This window comes from Hypanus sabinus, chromosome 22, assembly GCF_030144855.1.
Source record: "Hypanus sabinus isolate sHypSab1 chromosome 22, sHypSab1.hap1, whole genome shotgun sequence".
Classification (NCBI taxonomy): domain Eukaryota; kingdom Metazoa; phylum Chordata; class Chondrichthyes; order Myliobatiformes; family Dasyatidae; genus Hypanus; species Hypanus sabinus.
Window position 1 is genome coordinate 18,327,764 of NC_082727.1, and position 17,505 is coordinate 18,345,268.

General features: G+C 48.1%; 1 protein-coding gene across 5 annotated transcripts in view; it reads right to left on the minus strand.

Moving 5' to 3' along the window:
• The window catches only part of LOC132379386 (lysyl oxidase homolog 4-like), a 126,272-nt gene extending 109,174 nt beyond the window's left edge, over positions 1 to 17,098 (minus strand). The window contains exons 1-2 of one of the 5 annotated variants that reach the window (XM_059947168.1): positions 16,987 to 17,098; positions 15,895 to 16,068 (exon numbers count right to left, since the gene is read on the minus strand). In XM_059947168.1, coding sequence (XP_059803151.1) covers positions 15,895 to 16,048 — 154 coding nt within the window. In that variant the 5' untranslated portion in view covers positions 16,049 to 16,068; positions 16,987 to 17,098. Of the gene's footprint in view, positions 1 to 1,592; positions 2,159 to 5,365; positions 5,489 to 15,894; positions 16,398 to 16,986 lie in introns of those variants that run through there. The other 4 variants (XM_059947170.1, XM_059947171.1, XM_059947173.1 and 1 more) reach the window with 4 other exon arrangements.
• Positions 17,099 to 17,505: the final 407 nt, after the last annotated feature.

Genomic DNA, 17,505 nt, shown 5'->3' on the forward strand with positions numbered 1-17,505 from the left:
TTGGGTATAGCCACAAGGAGGTGGAGGTTGAGATCAGCATTTTTCTTCTCCAATAATAATAATAAAAAAGCACAATAAATGTTAATACATAAGAGAACATATAGACAGACTGATTGTATGTCCATAAAGTGACGCTGGGCACAGGAGTGTCTGTACATATCTCTGACAGGAAATGATAAAGCAGTGGTGGTAGGAATTGTGGAGAGGTAGGTTAGTGGGTTGATCGGCCTTACTGTTTGGGGAAAGTAACCATTTTTGAGTCTAGTGGTCCTGGCGTGGATGCTACGTAGCCTCCTCCCTGATGGGAGTGGGACAAACGGTCCATGAGCAGGGTGGGTGGGACCCATCATGATGTTGCTGGCCCTATTCCCACAGCTCTCTGTGTATATGCCCTTGATGGCGGGTAGGCTGGCATGGGTGCTGTGCTCGGCAGTTCTGATTACCCGTTGCAGAGCATTCCTGTACCATGCAGTGAGGCAGCGTGTTAGGATACTCCCTACTGCGTATATGTAGGTGTGGTCAAACTGAGTGACAATGCACATAACAGGTGAATAACCATCAAACAACAATAATTCACCCTGGGAAAGACCAGGGTGAATGTGACTGACAGATTCAGTACAGTGAGCTAGCAGTGGCTCAATGGGCTGAATGACCTCCCACTGCAATATCTGCATGAGGTATCTAATTTCTCCTCGCGTGCAGTGTTGGGAGTCACGGTATCATCCCAGACCTCTGCCGACGTGGGGGAGACCAGCAATGGAAGGGCTGGGTGCCATTGAAGGAGTCGGTTGTACCCACCGTGACAGAACTCACAACAGGGAGGGTATGGCTGCATGGGAGAGGCTGCTTCTCTGATCCATAGATGCCGGTTCAATCCTGACCTACTGCGCTATCTGTGTGGAGTTTGCAAGCCCTCCATTTAGTATCCAGCGGGTGCTCCAGTTCCTCCTGCCCCAAATATGTGCGGGTCAGTGTGTTAGTTGCGAAACACAAGAGCTTCCACAGATGCTGGAACCCTTGAGCAACTCACACAAAATGCTGGAAAAACTCAGCAGGTCAGGCAGCATCTATGGAGGGGAATAAGCAGTCAATGGGCCGAGACCCTTCATCGGGACTGGAAAGAAAGGGGGCAGAAGCCAGAATAATAAGATGGGGGGAGGGGGAGGAGTACAAGCTGGCAGGTGACAGGTGAGACCAGGTGAGGGGCAAGGTGGTTGGCTGGGGGAGGGAGGACAAAGTAAGAGGCTGGCAGGTGAGAGGTGAGCCCAGAGAAAGACCAAGAAAGACCTCATATCGAAGTTACTCATTCAAATATTTTGCAGCTTGTACATGCAACCATCTCACCGGCGATGGGATTTGCTATATTCCCTGAGGCATCGACCTTTAGAAGAACATAAAAGAGGCCATTCGGTCCCTCTATCCTGTCCATTAACCAGCTGATCATCCGCAGGCAGATCATCCCGTACACAAGTACATCGGGGTAATAAACAGAAAGCAGAATGCAGAGTATCGTGCTCCTCCACGTTCAGATTGGAGCAGCAACAGCTCATATTCTGTCTGGGGAGCTCATAAACCCCTTCCAAAAAACTTACCAATGACTGGTTGAATCAGACCCTCAACGCCGTCGAGAACATCATTAAAGACCCTCCCCATGCAGGACATTTCTTCTCATTACCATCAGGGAGGAGGCACAGGAACCGAAGACCCACACTCAACATTTTAAAGTCAGCTCTGCATTCAGATTTCTGAATGGTCCGTGAACCCATGAACAGTATCTCACAATTCCTCTTGTGCGCTGTATATTTATTTCTGTAACTATGCGCTATAATTTTGCTTATCTATTTCGCTGTACTGCCGCTGCAAAGCAACAAATTTCACGACGTATGTCGGTGATAATAAACCAGGTTCTGAATTGGGCCGAAGAGTCTCGTTCCATGCTGTGTGACTCCATGACTCCAAATATCAATTCAAAAGGCAGCGTTGTCTCCCGGCGCAGTGGAGTGTGGGTGCAGCCATGAACCAGTCGAGATCAGACAACATGCAAAACCATGAGGGGTATAGACAGTGTAGATGCAAGCTTTAACACACACAAAATGCTGGTGGAACACAGCAGGCCAGGCAGCATCTATAGGGAGAAGCACTGTCGACGTTTCAGGCCGGGACCCTTCATCAGGACTAACCGAAAGGAAAGATAGTAAGAGATTTGAAAGTAGTGGGGGGAGGGGGAAATGCGAAATTATAGGAGAAGACCGGAGGGGGTGGAGTGAAGCTAAGAGCTGGAAAGGTGATTGGCGAAAGTGATACAGAGCTGGAGAAGGGAATGGATCATGGGACGGGAGGCCTAGGGAGAAAGAAAGGAGGGGGGGAGCACCAGAGGGAGATGGAGAACAGGCAAACAGCTAAATATGTCAGGGATGGGGTAAGAAGGGGAGGGTGAGACTGCAACCAGAGATCATACCTTAAGGGTGAAAGGTGAAATATTTAAGTGGAACCTGAGGGAGAACTGCTTCACTCAGAGGGTGGTGAGAATGTGGAACAAGCTACCAGTAGAAGTAGTGGATGTGGATTTGATTTCAACATTTAAGAGATAAGTATATAGAGAGTTATGGTTCAGGTGCAATTCAATGGAACTAGGCAGAATAATAGTTCAGCACAGCCTAGATGGGCTGAAGGGCCCTTTTCAGTGCTGTAGTGATCTAAAACTCTATGTTGTTCCCGAGGCTTTTAATCCGTTTTCCCACAAAAGATTCTTTTAGGAATACCACCAGCAAATACTCCGGTGCTCAATCCTTGTCACAGTCTGACTGGCACCTTGTCAATACTTGCAGGAAGTTCTTCAAAGGCACAGCAAAGCGCTGGGCTCTGGTGCCCGGCCACATGGCACCAGGTTGTGTCTGAGCATTCCTATGGCTCAGCCCAGCCGCTTGCCTCTGCCTGGGGTAATGGCGCACTTGTTTAGTCTGAGGACAGTGAGCGGATGAGTCCACCCCCCCCCCCCCCCCCAGCCAATCACTGGCATTCAGGATCAGCTCCCATCCTAACTTCATGGGAAGTTACGTTCAGGTTTGGAGTATTGTGTGCAACGGTGCTCCTCTGCCTGCAGGAAAGGGAACACAGAACATTCCCAAAGGTGCTGTCCGACCTGAGTTACTGAGAAAGGTTGGATAGGTTAGGACTTTATTCCCTGGAGCGTAGGAGAATGAGGGGAGATTTGATAGAGGTTTAGCAGGGGTATAGATAGGGTAAATGAGGTCGGGTGAGACTAAAACTAGAGGCATTGATTAAGGGTGTGAACTATTTAAGGGGAACCTCTTCACTCAAAGGCTGGGAGGAGTGTGGAACCAGCTGCCAGTGGAAGTGGCGGATGTGGGTTCAGCTGCAACATTGAAGTTTGGATGGGAAGGGAATGGAGGGCAGTGGTCCTGGTGCAGTTCGGTGGGACTAGACTGAATAATAGTTTGGCATGGACTAGATGGGCCGAAGGGCCTGTTTCTGTGCCTCTTGTACCCTCCATTCCAGACTCCCTCCTGGGATTCACTCCACCATAGGACTCCGCCTCTGACCATGAACCAGCACCGGGAGACCAGACTGGACCTTCTGCCCAAACCTCGGGCACTTCCACAGAGGAACACGGCAAGCGGGAGGCTCAGCACCCTCGGGGCGGAGAGAGCAGCAATAGCTCACCTGACAAGCTTCTGCTGTCGCTCAGGAAGGGTTGTACTCTCCCGAGTTTAGAAGAGTGAGAGATGGTCTCACTGAAGCAAGCAAAGCTCCTTCGGGACTCGGCAGGCTAGGTGCAGGGGAGGATGTTTCCCGCTGGCTGGTGGCTGTGGGGTAAGCGGGACAAATCTGTTCGGGGGTTGGGGGCAAGAGTGGGGTGAACGTTTGAAACTTTCTACCCAAGAGAGAATTCAGAATACGCGTTGCTAGATTTCCCAATATTGGGGGAATCAACAAATCCGCCAGTTTTACAGAAAGCATATTCTATCCATGTGCATCGCGTTCTGTGTGACAACTGCTCTGCCCGTGACCGCGAGGGTCGTGGATGCAGCACATCTTCACGGCCCCAGGAAAACATCCGGCATAATCAGAGACCCATCCGACCTGGTCCTCACTCCTCCCCCTCCCGCTGGGCCACGAAAGCCACCGGGCTCGAGGGCAGCTTCCATCCCGTTGCCCTCGACCATACAATGATCATCGTGGCCGTCGCACCGTATTGTCGGCCTGCACTGCTCTTCCTGAGTAACACTTCATTCTGCTTTCTTTTTACAGTCTCATGCACGGAACTAATTTGTATTGAGGGTGAGGAAAGGATGGAGGGGCCGAATGGCTTCTTTCGTGTCCTTCTGTAGATGGACGCTTCAAGGGATGGTAGCAAATTCCGGGCACAGAAGGATCCCGTTTAGCCCAGTGGTTGGATTATGTAAAACGAAGCTGATAAACTCGGGGATCCCCTCCCTAAATCCGCACTACTCTTCAGCAGACTGCTCCACCTGATCCGTGAGGCGGGAGGGGTCGGTGAGGAGGGAGAGCGGCTGGGAGATCTGCGGAGGTGGGGGTGGGGGTCCTCGACCGCCCCCTGCCCAGAGGAAGGGAAAAGGGTGAGACGGGATAAGTGACTGTGGAGCGGGAGAGGACAAAAGGAGACGAGAGAATAAGGAAGATAGATATTAGGCAAAGTTGGAGAAACAAGGGGGAGCGGTGGGAAAACGTGAGAGAGGGTATATTAAAAAGGGTCATCGAGGTGAGGATAACTCGGAGAGGGGCGGGGAACATTTAAAGACTAAAGGGGTTCCGAGATGCAGCGGCCACCGGCTCGGGAGCCAGTTTCCGGGCTGGGTAGCCGAGGTTCACTGGAATCAAACTGTCGGAGAAGTTTCAATAACCAAATGACTGAGTTTAAAACTTCTCCCGGGAGAACGGAGGAAGACGTTTGTCCCAGCCAGACCAGAGATAAACCTGGGACACACACACACACACACACACACACACACACACACACACACACACACACACACACACACACACACACACACACACACTCACTCACTCACTCACACACACACACTCACGCACACACACACACTCACACTCACTCACACACACACACACACACTCACACTCACTCACACACACACACACACACTCACACTCACTCACTCACACACACACACACACACTCACACTCACTCACTCACTCACACACACACACACACTCACACTCACTCACACACACACACTCACACACACACACGTTAGTCTCTCATCTCCCTGCACCGCTCCAGACAATCGTTGCAAGTCGGTGCGGATGCGCGGTGTAGGGGTATGAAAAGGGAAATTAGTTTAAAAGCGAACTGGTACTTACTCACAGATGACCCGAGTGAATTTGAGTTCAGAATCCGAACAGTGGACGCGGGTATCGGTGACAGATCGGAACTCTCCCTGCGCGCTTCACAGGCTGAGCGCATCCGCGAACGCTTTGACTTTATATTCCTACCACGTGATGTTACATCCTGCCCCCCCCCCCCTGCACACACACCCCCCCCACCTTCTTTACCCTAATGACTAAGCGTTTGAGAGTATGTCAGAGGTGTGACTGTCACTATTCAGTAGGAGAAAGTGTGAGTGAGTGTGTAAACATTTCGATAGTGAATGAGCGTGTGAATTAATATTCACTCGGGAAGTGTGGATAGTCAGTGTGTGTGTGAGGGAGCATTATATAAGGGTAGAAAAGTTTGCGTGTGTGTGTGTGTGTGTGTGTTGGGGTAGATGGGGGTCTGTGTGTGTGTGTGTGTGTGTGTTGGGGTAGATGGGGGTCTGTGTGTGTGTGTGTGTGTGTGTGTGTGTGTGTGTGTGTGTGTGTGTGTGTTGGGGTAGATGGGGGTCTGTGTGTGTGTGTTGGGGTAGATGGGGGTCTGTGTGTGTGTGTGTGTGTGTGTGTGTTGGGGTAGATGGGGGTCTGTGCGTGTGTGTGTTGGGGTAGATGGGGGTCTGTGTGTGTGTGTTGGGGTAGATGGGGGTCTGTGTGTGTGTGTTGGGGTAGATGGGGGTCTGTGCGTGTGTGTGTTGGGGTAGATGGGGGTCTGTGTGTCTGTGTGTGTGTGTTGGGGTAGATGGGGGTCTGTGCGAGTGTGTGTTGGGGTAGATGGGGGTCTGTGTGTGTGTGTTGGGGTAGATGGGGGTCTGTGCGTGTGTGTGTTGGGGTAGATGGGGGTCTGTGTGTGTGTGTGTGTGTGTTGGGGTAGATGGGGGTCTGTGTGTGTGTGCATGGGTGGATGGGTGTCTGAGTTATTTGTATGAGAGAGAGAAAGTGGGAGATAGGAGAGGGAAAGAAATAAAGAGAAATTGTGGGAGAGAGAGAGGCAGAGAATAAGGTGTGAGAAAAGGAGAGAGAGAGGGAGACAGGGGAGAGAGAGAGAGGGAGGGGGCAGAGAGAGAGAAGGGAGAGAGAGAGAAGGAGAGAGGGAGAGAGAGAGAGAGAGAGAGACTGTTAACATCCAATGATGAGGAAACCTCCACAACTTCCACATCTGCTCTGTGTCCAGTAGGAGAACGTGCAGGGAGGCTTCCCACAGCCGCAGCCCTTGCCCAGCTTGGTAAGGGAGGTGCCAGGTTTGGGGTGGGTGTAGCCTGCGTCAGTAACTGTCATGCATTTTGTGCTGGTGGTGGTGACAGGAAGTGTTAAGGTTGTTGGAGGGGGCACCGATGGAGTGAGCTGTTTGTCTGGGTAGTGTCCAGGACAAAGCACGGTGGCTGCAACATTACAGGAAGATGTTGGAGGGTTTGGAGAAGATGGTGCGGACACAGTTTAGGAAGACACTGCCTGGATTAGAGGGTAGGAGGGATAAGGAGAGGGTGGACAAACTTGGGGTGGTTTCTCTGGAGCGGCGGAGGTTGAGGGGAGAGCTGATCGAGGTTTATGAGGGTGTAAGGCGTATGGTTAGGGAGCTCTGCTCCAGCATGAATTTTAGCGAGGGGAATAAATTAAAAGGATATTCGAGGCACACCTTTTGCACAGAGTGGTAGGTGACTGGAATGTGCTGCCAAGGTTGGAGACAGATGCAACAGACGTGTTTAAGAGACAGTCACATGAATATGTAGAGAATAAGGGATATGGGCATTGTGTGGGCAGAGGAGATTAGTTTACTAGGCAAAATGTAGTGTCACCATTGCAGAGAAAGTGCAGTGCTGGCGGACAAGGTGCAAGAGTATTGACAAGGTAGACTGGAAGATCAGAAGTTCAAAGTTAGTGTCTGAGAGATCCATGGAGTTTGATAACAGCGGGATTGAAGTTGTCCACGAGGTTGGTGGTGCACCTTCTCAAGAGCAAGACGCCCTTTGGCCCGGCGGGAGAGGGGAGAAGGAAGAATGGCCGGGGGGAGAGGGGTCCTTGATTACGTTGGCTGCTTTACCAAGACAGCAGGAAGTATTAGACAGAGTCAGTGAAAGGGAGGCCGGTGTTCACAGCTCTCAGCTACTTCTCGCAGTTTTGGGTAGAGCAGTTTCCATACCGAGCTGGTCAGGATGCTTTCTGTGGTGCATCTGTAAAAGTCAGATGAACTTCCTTAGCCTACTGAGGAAGCAGGGATAATGGTGCCTCAACTTCCTCGGTAGGCTAAGGAAATTTTGTGGCTGTACTGTCCTTTTGGCAGGACCAGGAGATGCTAATGTTAATATTTACACCTTGAACCTTGAAGCTCTCAACCATCTCCAGCTCAGCACCGTTCTGTGTTCTCCACCCCACCTTCTCAGGGTCTATAACCTACTCCTTTGAGACTGCCTTGTGATGTCGGAGAACGGCCAGGTGGATCACTCACTTGGGGTACCTGGCTCAAGGTCAAATTTATTGCCACTCTACCATTTACACACATACCACCAAATGAAGCAATGTTCCTCTGGACCAAAGCGCACAACTTATTAGTCACACACAACACACAGAGTAATATTACTACAAATGAGTTAACAAGTAATAAGATGCATTTATGTCACATATTAATAAGTAAACAGTATAAAGCAACTGGCACTTCATACGTGATGAGGCCTGGGTAAAGGCAGAGAGTTCAATAGTCTCACGGCCTGGGGGAATAAACTGTTTCCCATCCTGACAGTCCTTGCCCTAAAGCGACGGTACCGATGGTAGGGAGTCAAAGAGATTGTGGGACAGATGGGAGGGATCATTGACAATGCCAAAAGGCCTTGCATACGCAGCACTGCTGATAAATATCTCTACTGGGTGGAAGGGGGACCATGATGATGATCCTCTCAGTAGCCCTTGTAATCCGTGTCGGGTCATGCAGTCAGATGCCCTTCAATTCCCATACCAGACGGTAACCCCACTCCCAGTGGGGCTCCTGTAAAAATAGTTTGGATGTGGGGTGGGGGAGCCTCACTCACCCCAATCTGCTCAGGAAGTGGAGAAGCTGCTTCACTTTCTTGGCTCGAGAGGTGATGTGGATGACAATCTGGATTTCTGCATTACCGAACTGGAGACGAAGGTTCAAATCTCACCAGGGCAAATTAAATTCAAGTATTTGAACAAGAAGACCATAAGACGTAGGGACTGACTCTGCTTCGCAATGCCATCGTGGCTAATTTATTTTCCCTAACAGCTCCATTCCCCATAGCCTTTGACACCCTCACTAACCATAAACCTATCAACCCCCACCTTAAATATAACCACAGCCATCTGTGGCAATAAATTCCACAGATTCACCACCTTCCGGCTGAAGAAATTCCTCCTCATCTCTGTTCTAAAGGGACATCATTCTATTCTGAGACCGTGCCCTCTCGTCCCGGACTCTCCCATTATTGGAAACATCCTCTCTACTTCCACTCTACCTAGGCATTTGGTAGGTTTGAATGAGATCCCTTCCACCCTTCCCTCCCCCACCTCACCATTTTTCTAAACTCCAGCAAGTACAGGCCCAGAGCCATCAAACTCTACTCTTCTGTTGACTCTTTCATTCCTGGATCATTCTCGTAAATCTTCTCTGGACCCTCTCCAACGCCAACACATCTTATCCTCAGGTAGGGGCCCCAAAGCTGCTCACAATACACCAAGTGCAGTCTGACCAATGTCTTACAGACGCTCAGCATTACATCGTCACCCTAATATTCTAGTCCTCTCGAAATGAATGCTAAGACTGCATTAGCCTCCCTTACCACCAACTCAGTCGGCAAGTTAGCCTTCAGGGAACCCTGCACTAGGACTTCCAAGTCTGACTTTTGAATGTTCTCCCTGTTCAGAAAATAGTCTACTCTTTTACTCCTTCTACCAAAATGCATGACCATCCACTTCCCTACGTTACATTCCATCTGCCGCATCTTTGCAGTTCTTCGAATATATCTAAGTCCTTTCACAGACTTTCTCAAGGCTAACTTTGAGGAGATGCGAAGGGATTTAGAGAGAGTGGATTGGGTCAAGTTGTTTTATGGGAAGGATGTAATAGAGAAATGGAGGTCATTTAAGGGTGAAATTATGAGGGTACAGAATCTTTACGTTCCTGTTAGGTTGAAAGGAAAGGTTAAAGGTTTGAAAGCACCATGGTTTTCAAGGGATATTAGAAACTTCGTTCGGAAAAAGAGGGATGTCTACAATAGATATAGGCTGCATGGAGTAAAGGAATTGCTTGAGGAGTATAAAGAATGTAAAAGGAATCTTAAGAAAGAGATTAGAAAAGCTAAAAGAAGATATGAGGTTGGTTTGGCAAATAAGGTGAAAGTAAATCTGAAAGGTTTCTACAGTTATATTAAAAGCAAGAGGATAGTGAGGGATAAAATTGGTCCCTTAGAGACTCAGGGTGGTCAGCTATGTGTGGAGCCGAGGGAGATGGGAGAGATTTTGAATGATTTCTTCTCGGTATTCACTAAGGAGAAGGATATTAAATTGTGTAAGGTGTGGGAAACAAGTAAAGAAGTTATGGAACCTATGACAATTAAAGAGGTGGAAGTACTGGCGCTTTTAAGAAATTTAAAAGTGGATAAATCTCCTGGTCCTGACAGGATATTCCCCAGGACCTTGAGGGAAGTTTGTGTAGAGATAGCAGGAGCTCTGACAGAGATCTTTCAGATGTCATTAGAAACGGGGATTGTGCCGGAGGATTGGCGTATTGCTCATGTGGTTCCATTGTTTAAAAAGGGTTCTAGAAGTAAGCCTAGCAATTATAGACCTGTCAGTTTGACATCAGTGGTGGGTAAATTAATGGAAAGTATTCTTAGAGATAGTATTTATAATTATCTGGATAGACAGGATCTGATTAGGAGTAGCCAGCATGGATTTGTGCGTGGAAGGTCATGTTTGACAAACCTTATTGAATTTTTTGAAGAAGTTACGAGGAATGTTGACGAGGGTAAGGCAGTGGATGTAGTCTATATGGACTTCAGCAAGGCCTTTGACAAAGTTCCACATGGAAGGTTAGTTAAGAAGGTTCAGTCATTAGGTATTAATGCTGGAGTAATAAAATGGATTCAACAGTGGCTAGATGGGAGATGCCAGAGAGTAGTGGTGGATAATTGTTTATCGGGATGGAGGCCGGTGACTAGTGGGGTGCCTCAGGGATCTGTTTTGGGCCCAATGTTGTTTGTAATATACATAAATGATCTGGATGATGGGGTGGTAAATTGGATTAGTAAGTATGCCGATGATACTAAGGTAGGAGGTGTTGTGGATAATGAGGTGGGTTTTCAAAGCTTGCAGGGAGATTTATGCCGGTTAGAAGAATGGGCTGAACGTTGGCAGATGGAGTTTAATGCTGAGAAGTGTGAGGTTCTACATTTTGGCAGGAATAATCCAAATAGAACATACAGGGTAAATGGTAGGGCATTGAGGAATGCAGTGGAACAGAGAGATCTAGGAATAACAGTGCATAGTTCCCTGAAGATGGAGTCTCATGTAGATAGGGTGGTGAAGAAGGCTTTTGGAATGCTGGCCTTTATAAATCAAAGCATTGAATACAGAAGTTGGGATGTAATGTTAAAATTGTACAAGGCATTGGTAAGGCCAAATTTGGAATATTGTGTACAGTTCTGGTCACCGAATTATAGGAAAGATATCAATAAATTAGAGAGAGTGCAGAGACGATTTACTAGGATGTTACCTGGGTTTCAGCACTTAAGTTACAGAGAAAGGTTGAACAAGTTAGGTCTCTATTCATTGGAGCGTAGAAGGTTGAGGGGGGATTTGGTCGAGGTATTTAAAATTTTGAGAGGGATAGATAGAGTTGACGTGAATAGGCTGTTTCCATTGAGAGTAGGGGAGATTCAAACGAGAGGACATGATTTGAGAGTTAGGGGGCAGAAGTTTAAGGGAAACACGAGGGGTATTTCTTTACTCAGAGAGTGATAGCTGTGTGGAATGAGCTTCCTGTAGAAGTAGTAGAGGCCAGTTCAGTTGTGTCATTTAAGGTAAAATTGGATAGGTATATGGACAGGAAAGGAGTGGAGGGTTATGGGCTGAGTGCGGGTAGGTGGGACTAGGTGAGATTAAGAGTTCGGCACGGACTAGGAGGGCCGAGATGGCCTGTTTCCATGCTGTGATTGTTATATGGTTATATGGTTACCTGCCTCTCTACCTAACTTAGTGTTGTCTGCAACTCTGGCCACTAAGCCATCAATTCCATCGTGCAAATTTTGAGGTATATTGTGAGAAGAAGTGTTCCCAGCAGCTACCCCTTTATTTTCTCCCTTTGCCTCCTGCCAATCAATCTTCTTTTCTTGCTCCTACCTCTGGGCTCCTATCTTGTTCAGCAGCCTCATGTCGGGCACCTTGTCAAAGCCCTTCTGAAAATCCAAATACACCACATCCACCGACTCTCCTTTCTCTATCCTGCCTGTTATTTCCTCAAAGAATTCTAACAGATTTGTCAGGCAAGATTTCCCCTTAAGGAAACCGTGCTGACTTTGGCCTATTTTACCGTGTGCCTCCAGTACTCCAAAATTTCATCCTTAAGAATGGACTCTTAACATCTTCCAAACCACTGAAGTCAGCCTAATAATTTCCTTTCTTTTGGCTCCCTCCCTTCTTAGTGTAGAGTAACATTTGCAATTTTCCAGTCTTATGGAATTAGTGATTCATGAAAGACCATTACTAATGCCTCCACCATCACTTTCAGAATCCTAGGGTATAGTCCATCTGGTCCAGATGATTTAACTATCTTCTGATTGTTCAGCTTCCCAAGCACTTTCTCCTTAGTAATAGCAACTACACTCACTTCGGCCCCCTGACACTCTTGAATTTCTGGCACACTGCTTGTTTCTTCCACAGTGAAGACTGACACAAAATACTTATTAAGTTCATCTTCCACTTCTTTGTCCCCTCCATTGCTACATCTTCAGTGTAATTTTCCAGCAGTCTGGGTCACCAAAGGAGGAGGGTGCTTGAAGAACGGAGTGCTGGGTGCAAAGACGTGCAAGGTTCTGATCGGGAACCTTTGGTTATGGTGGTGTGAAATATCTGCACGTTACGTGGATTTCCTCTGGTCCACAGGCAGTTGCCCTGGTTCAGAAGCAGCATACAGCCAGGCCTCAGGAGCACAGAGGCTGAATGCTATCTCCACCATAATTATCACAACGTCCTTGGTTTTGTCTCAACCATTCAGTTCATGGGAAACCTCTCAATAGGTAGACTGACTGTTACCCCCAACCACAACAGGCAGAATGACTGTTAACCCCAACCACAGCAGGGAGAATGACTGTTACCACCAACGCCAACAGTCAGAGAGGCTGTTACCTCCCAACCCCAACAGGCAAACTGACTGTTACCCCCAACCACAGCAGGGAGAGTGGCTGTTAACTCACAACCCCAACAAGTAGAGCTCCCAAATACCCTCCTTTCCTCACTCACTCCAACTTCAGGAGTCCAGGTAGATACATGTCTGTTAGATCTGGAGATGATGCTGTCCAGAAAGTTCTTGGGAAGTCAGGAATGAGGCGAGATGTTATGGTTACCGCTGTTTTATTAGCTGGTCATCACGGTACAGGTCAGCCTGCTCCAGCGAATGAGGCAGAGCAGTGAGAGAGGAGCCTGAGCACATGGTCTCCCTTTATCCTGACAACCAGTTTAGAAAAGAAAGTTGGGATCAGGTGCTGACTGAGTCACATCTCAGTTCTGCAAACAAAGAAATGACAGAAATATAGAACCAACTGTACTACGGATTATTAAAAGTTTACAAACAGGTGATTATGCAAACATTTAAGTGTAAAGATAGCTAAAACTACAAAAGAAAGACACAACAACGGCAACAGTCTGGACCTAGCCCAATACCTCCATTGTCCAGGGATCTCAGCACTGTTCCCACCAGGAACGATGACAGCTGCTGCAGGGATCAGGAGTGCAATCGCCCCTGGGTTATCGTCAGCCGGGTCACTGTCACCCAACGAGGCAGAGCTCGAGTCCTGTTCTGCACACACACACAAACACACTCTCCCACACACTCACACACAAAAACCATCCGGACGTTAAACCAAGGTTCTGATTCTCCAGCCCCATAACAATGAAGTTGAACGCTCATCACTCAACTTAATTCATTAATCGCTTCTTTTATTGAGAGGTACAGCAAGGAAATAGGTCCATTCGGCCCTTTGAACCATGCCCTCTAATGGCGACCAACAACCCCGATTTAACCCTAACCTAGTCACCGGACAATTTACAATGACCAGCGACAAGTTAACCCAACCAGTTCACCCTTGGACTGGAGGAAATCGGAGGACCTGAGAGAAACCCACTCATTCCATGGGAAGGACCCACCTTATCACAGGTACAGTACATCGAACCATCTTTAGGTTGTGTTGATCGTTAACACAAATGGTGTATTTCACTGTAAATTCTGATGTACGCATGGTAAATAAATCTGACCACGAATCTGAATTTAAATTCAAGCAGTTCAATAAATCAGGAATTAATGACTTTCCTCAGAGACAATGAGTACGAAGCGATGGACTGTTGTGAAACCCTACTTAGAGTGCTGACGTTCTTTAGAGGAGGCAATCTCCCGGGTTTTGCCCAGTTACTCCAGGCCACCCTGTAAAACTCCCTGGGCAGTTCAATGTCAGCTGCAATTCCCAGGCATAACACGGGACCCACAGACCTATGACTCAGCTCAGGCTGAGCAACACCGACTCTACGGTGTAATACAAATGGAATCTAAACAGGATTCCTGAGATTTCTTTAGGTGGATCTAAACATCACGGGCAACTCCTGAGTTTAGTGGCTATATCTGGAGAACTGCAAAGCTGCCGCATTGTTGGATGGATGTGGAGGCTCTGGAGAGGGGGCAGAGGGGGTTCATCAGGACGCTGCCTGGATTAGCTACAAGAGGAGGTCGGGCAAAATTGGGTTGTTCTCTCTGGAGTGTCAGAGGATGAGAGGAGATCTGGTAGAAGTTTATAAAACTGTGAGAGGGTAGACAGCCAGAGTCAGGGTCAGAGAACGGTGGAGAGCGTTCCAACAACATCGCAGCCTGGTAGGGAGCCTCCAACGCTCAGGGTCACAAGAGGCTGCACAGGGTTGCAGGCTCACCCAGCTCCATCGCCAGTGAGGACATCTCCAAGATCAAGTCAAGTCACTTTTATTGTCATTTCAACCATAACTGCTGGTACAGTGCACAGTAAAAACGAGACACCGTTTTTCAGGACCATGGTGCTACATGGCACAGTACAAAAACTAGACTGAACCACGTAAAAAACAACACAGAAAAAAACTACACTAGACTACAGACCTACCCAGGACTGCATAAAGTCCACAAAACAGTGCAGGCAATACAATAAATAATAACAGGACAATAGGGCAGTAAGGTGTCTGTCCAGGCTCTGGGTATTGAGGAGTCTGATAGCTTGGGGGAAGAAACTGTTACATAGTCTGGTCGTGAGAGCCCAAATGCTTCGGTGCCTTTTCCCAGACGGCAGGAGGGAGAAGAGTTTGTATGAGGGGTGCGTGGGGTCCTTCATAATGCTATTTGCTTTGCGGATGCAGCGTGTGGTGTAAATGTCCATGATGACAGGAAGAGAGACCCCAATGATCTTCTCAGCTGACCTCACTATCTGCTGCAGGGTCTTGCGATCCAAGATGGTGCAATTTCCAAACCAGGCAGTGATGCAGCTGCTCAGGATGCTCTCGATACAACCCCTGTAGAATGTGATGAGGATGGGGGATGGGAGATGGACTTTCCTCAGCCTTCGCAGAAAGTAGAGATGCTGCTGGGCTTTCTTTGCTATGGAGCTGGTGTTGAGGGACCAGGTGAGATTGTCTGTCACGTGAACTCCAAGAAATTTGGTGTTCAGCAGGCAGCATCCATCATTAGAGACCCTCACTGTCTGGAACATGCTCTCTTCTCATTTCCACCACTAGGGGAGAGCCTGTAGGCCCACACTCAACAATTCAGAAACAGCTTCTTCCTCTCTGCCATCAGATTTCAGAACGGTCCATGGACCCATCGACACTTCCTCATTCTTCCTCTTTTGCCCTGTTTATATATTTCTGTAACTTAGAGTAATTTTCATGTATTGCACTGTATCACTGCTGCAAACCAACACAGTTCACAGCATTTACGTATGTCAGAGATAAAATCTAATTCTGATATAAAGATACGTATTTAAATCAAGGGGGAAAGTTTCAAGGAGATGTATGGGACAAGTATTTTACCCAGAGAGTGGAATGTTTAAGAGGCATTTAGACAGACACATGAATGGGCAGGGAACAGAAGGATATTGTCCATGTGAAGGCAGGTGGGTTGAGTTTAAATTGGCATCATGTTCAGCATGGACATAAAGGGCTGAATGGCCTGTTCCTGGGCTGTGCTGTACTGTTCCAAGTTCAATGCTTATTGTTGTGAAGTGTCACCCACATTGTCAAGTCTGGAATCACATGTTGACTGGACTGGGTACAGACAATTCCCTTACCTCTGTAAACCAAGCAGGTTTTGTCCAGATGCTGCCTGGCCTGCTGGGTTCCTCTCACATTTTGTGTGCGTTGCTTTCCAATAGTAGTTTCATAGTCTTGGGAGCATGCATTCTTAGCGGTGTGGAGGAACAGAGGGACATTGGGGTTGAACATCCACCGATCTTTCAAAGTTGCTGCACAAATTGATAGGATGGTTAAGTGACGAGTTGGCCTTCATTGGTCAGGGGTTGAGTTCAAGAGCCACGAGATAACGTTGCATCTCTGTAAAACTCTGGTTGGACCACACTTGGAGTATTGAGTTCAGTTCTGGTCGCCTCAATAGAGGAAGGATGTGGAAGCTTTAGAGAGGGTGCAGAGGAGATTCACCAGGATGCTGCTTGGATTGGAGAGGGTGCAGAGGAGATTCACCAGGATGCTGCCTGGATTAGAGAGGGTGCAGAGGAGATTCACCAGGATGCTGCCTGGATTAGAGAGGGTGCAGAGGAGATTTACCAGGATGCTGTCTGGATTAGAGAGGGTGCAGAGGAGATTTACCAGGATGCTGCCAGGATTAGAGAGGGTGCAGAGGAGATTTACCAGGATGCTGTCTGGATTAGAGAGGGTGCTGAGGAGATTCACCAGGATGCTGCCTGGATTAGAGAGGGTGCAGAGGAGATTGACCAGGATGCTGCCAGGATTAGAGAGGGTGCAAGGGAGATTTACCAGGATGCTGCCAGGATTAGAGAGGGTGCAGAGGAGATTTACCAGGATGCTGTCTGGATTAGAGAGGGTGCAGAGGAGATTTACCAGGATGCCGTCTGGATTAGAGAGGGTGCAGAGGAGATTTACCAGGATGCTGTCTGGATTAGAGAGGGTGCAGAGGAGATTTACCAGGATGCCGTCTGGATTAGAGAGGGTGCAGAGGAGATTCACCAGGATGCTGTCTGGATTGGAGAGCAGGTCTTATGACGAACGTTTGAGTGAACTAGGGCTTCTCTCCTTGAAGACAAGGAGGGTGAGATGTGACTTGATAGAATCAAATTTAGAATTATTGCCACTGTCATTATGTCATGGCATTTCTGGTTTTGTGTCAACAGTACTGTGCTACTTACTACGTCGACTCAGGCCTAGGAGGCTGGTGTTGGGCACGATGACGGACTCTCCACTCCTCCCTCTCCCTCATCAGTGTGTTCATTTCACCTGCATTAGCCACGCCGCTATCTTCTAGGAGCGTGTTGACCGTAGTCTTGGGAGGGCGCCCGGGGTTCATCCTCCCATGTGGCAGGTGGCTCAGGGTGGCGTAGACAGTGCCCCACTAGATGCAGTCTTCTCGCCTCGATTTTAGTAGAACAGTGCAATGCATAAATAACACTGTAAGATCTAATGAAAATATAAAATAAGTGCAGAAGAAGAGCAAAAAAGTGAAGTAATGTTCGTGAACGTTGAAAAATCTGATGGCGGAGCGGATAAAGCTGTTTTTGAGGTGTTGACTATGGGTCATGAGACCCCTGTACCTCCTCCCTGGCGGTAGTGATGAGAGGGGTACAATGAGATTCACAGATTGAGTGAACAGCCAGGGGGGTGGAATTGCATAATACAAGGGTGCATCATTTTAAGGTGTTTTGGGGAAA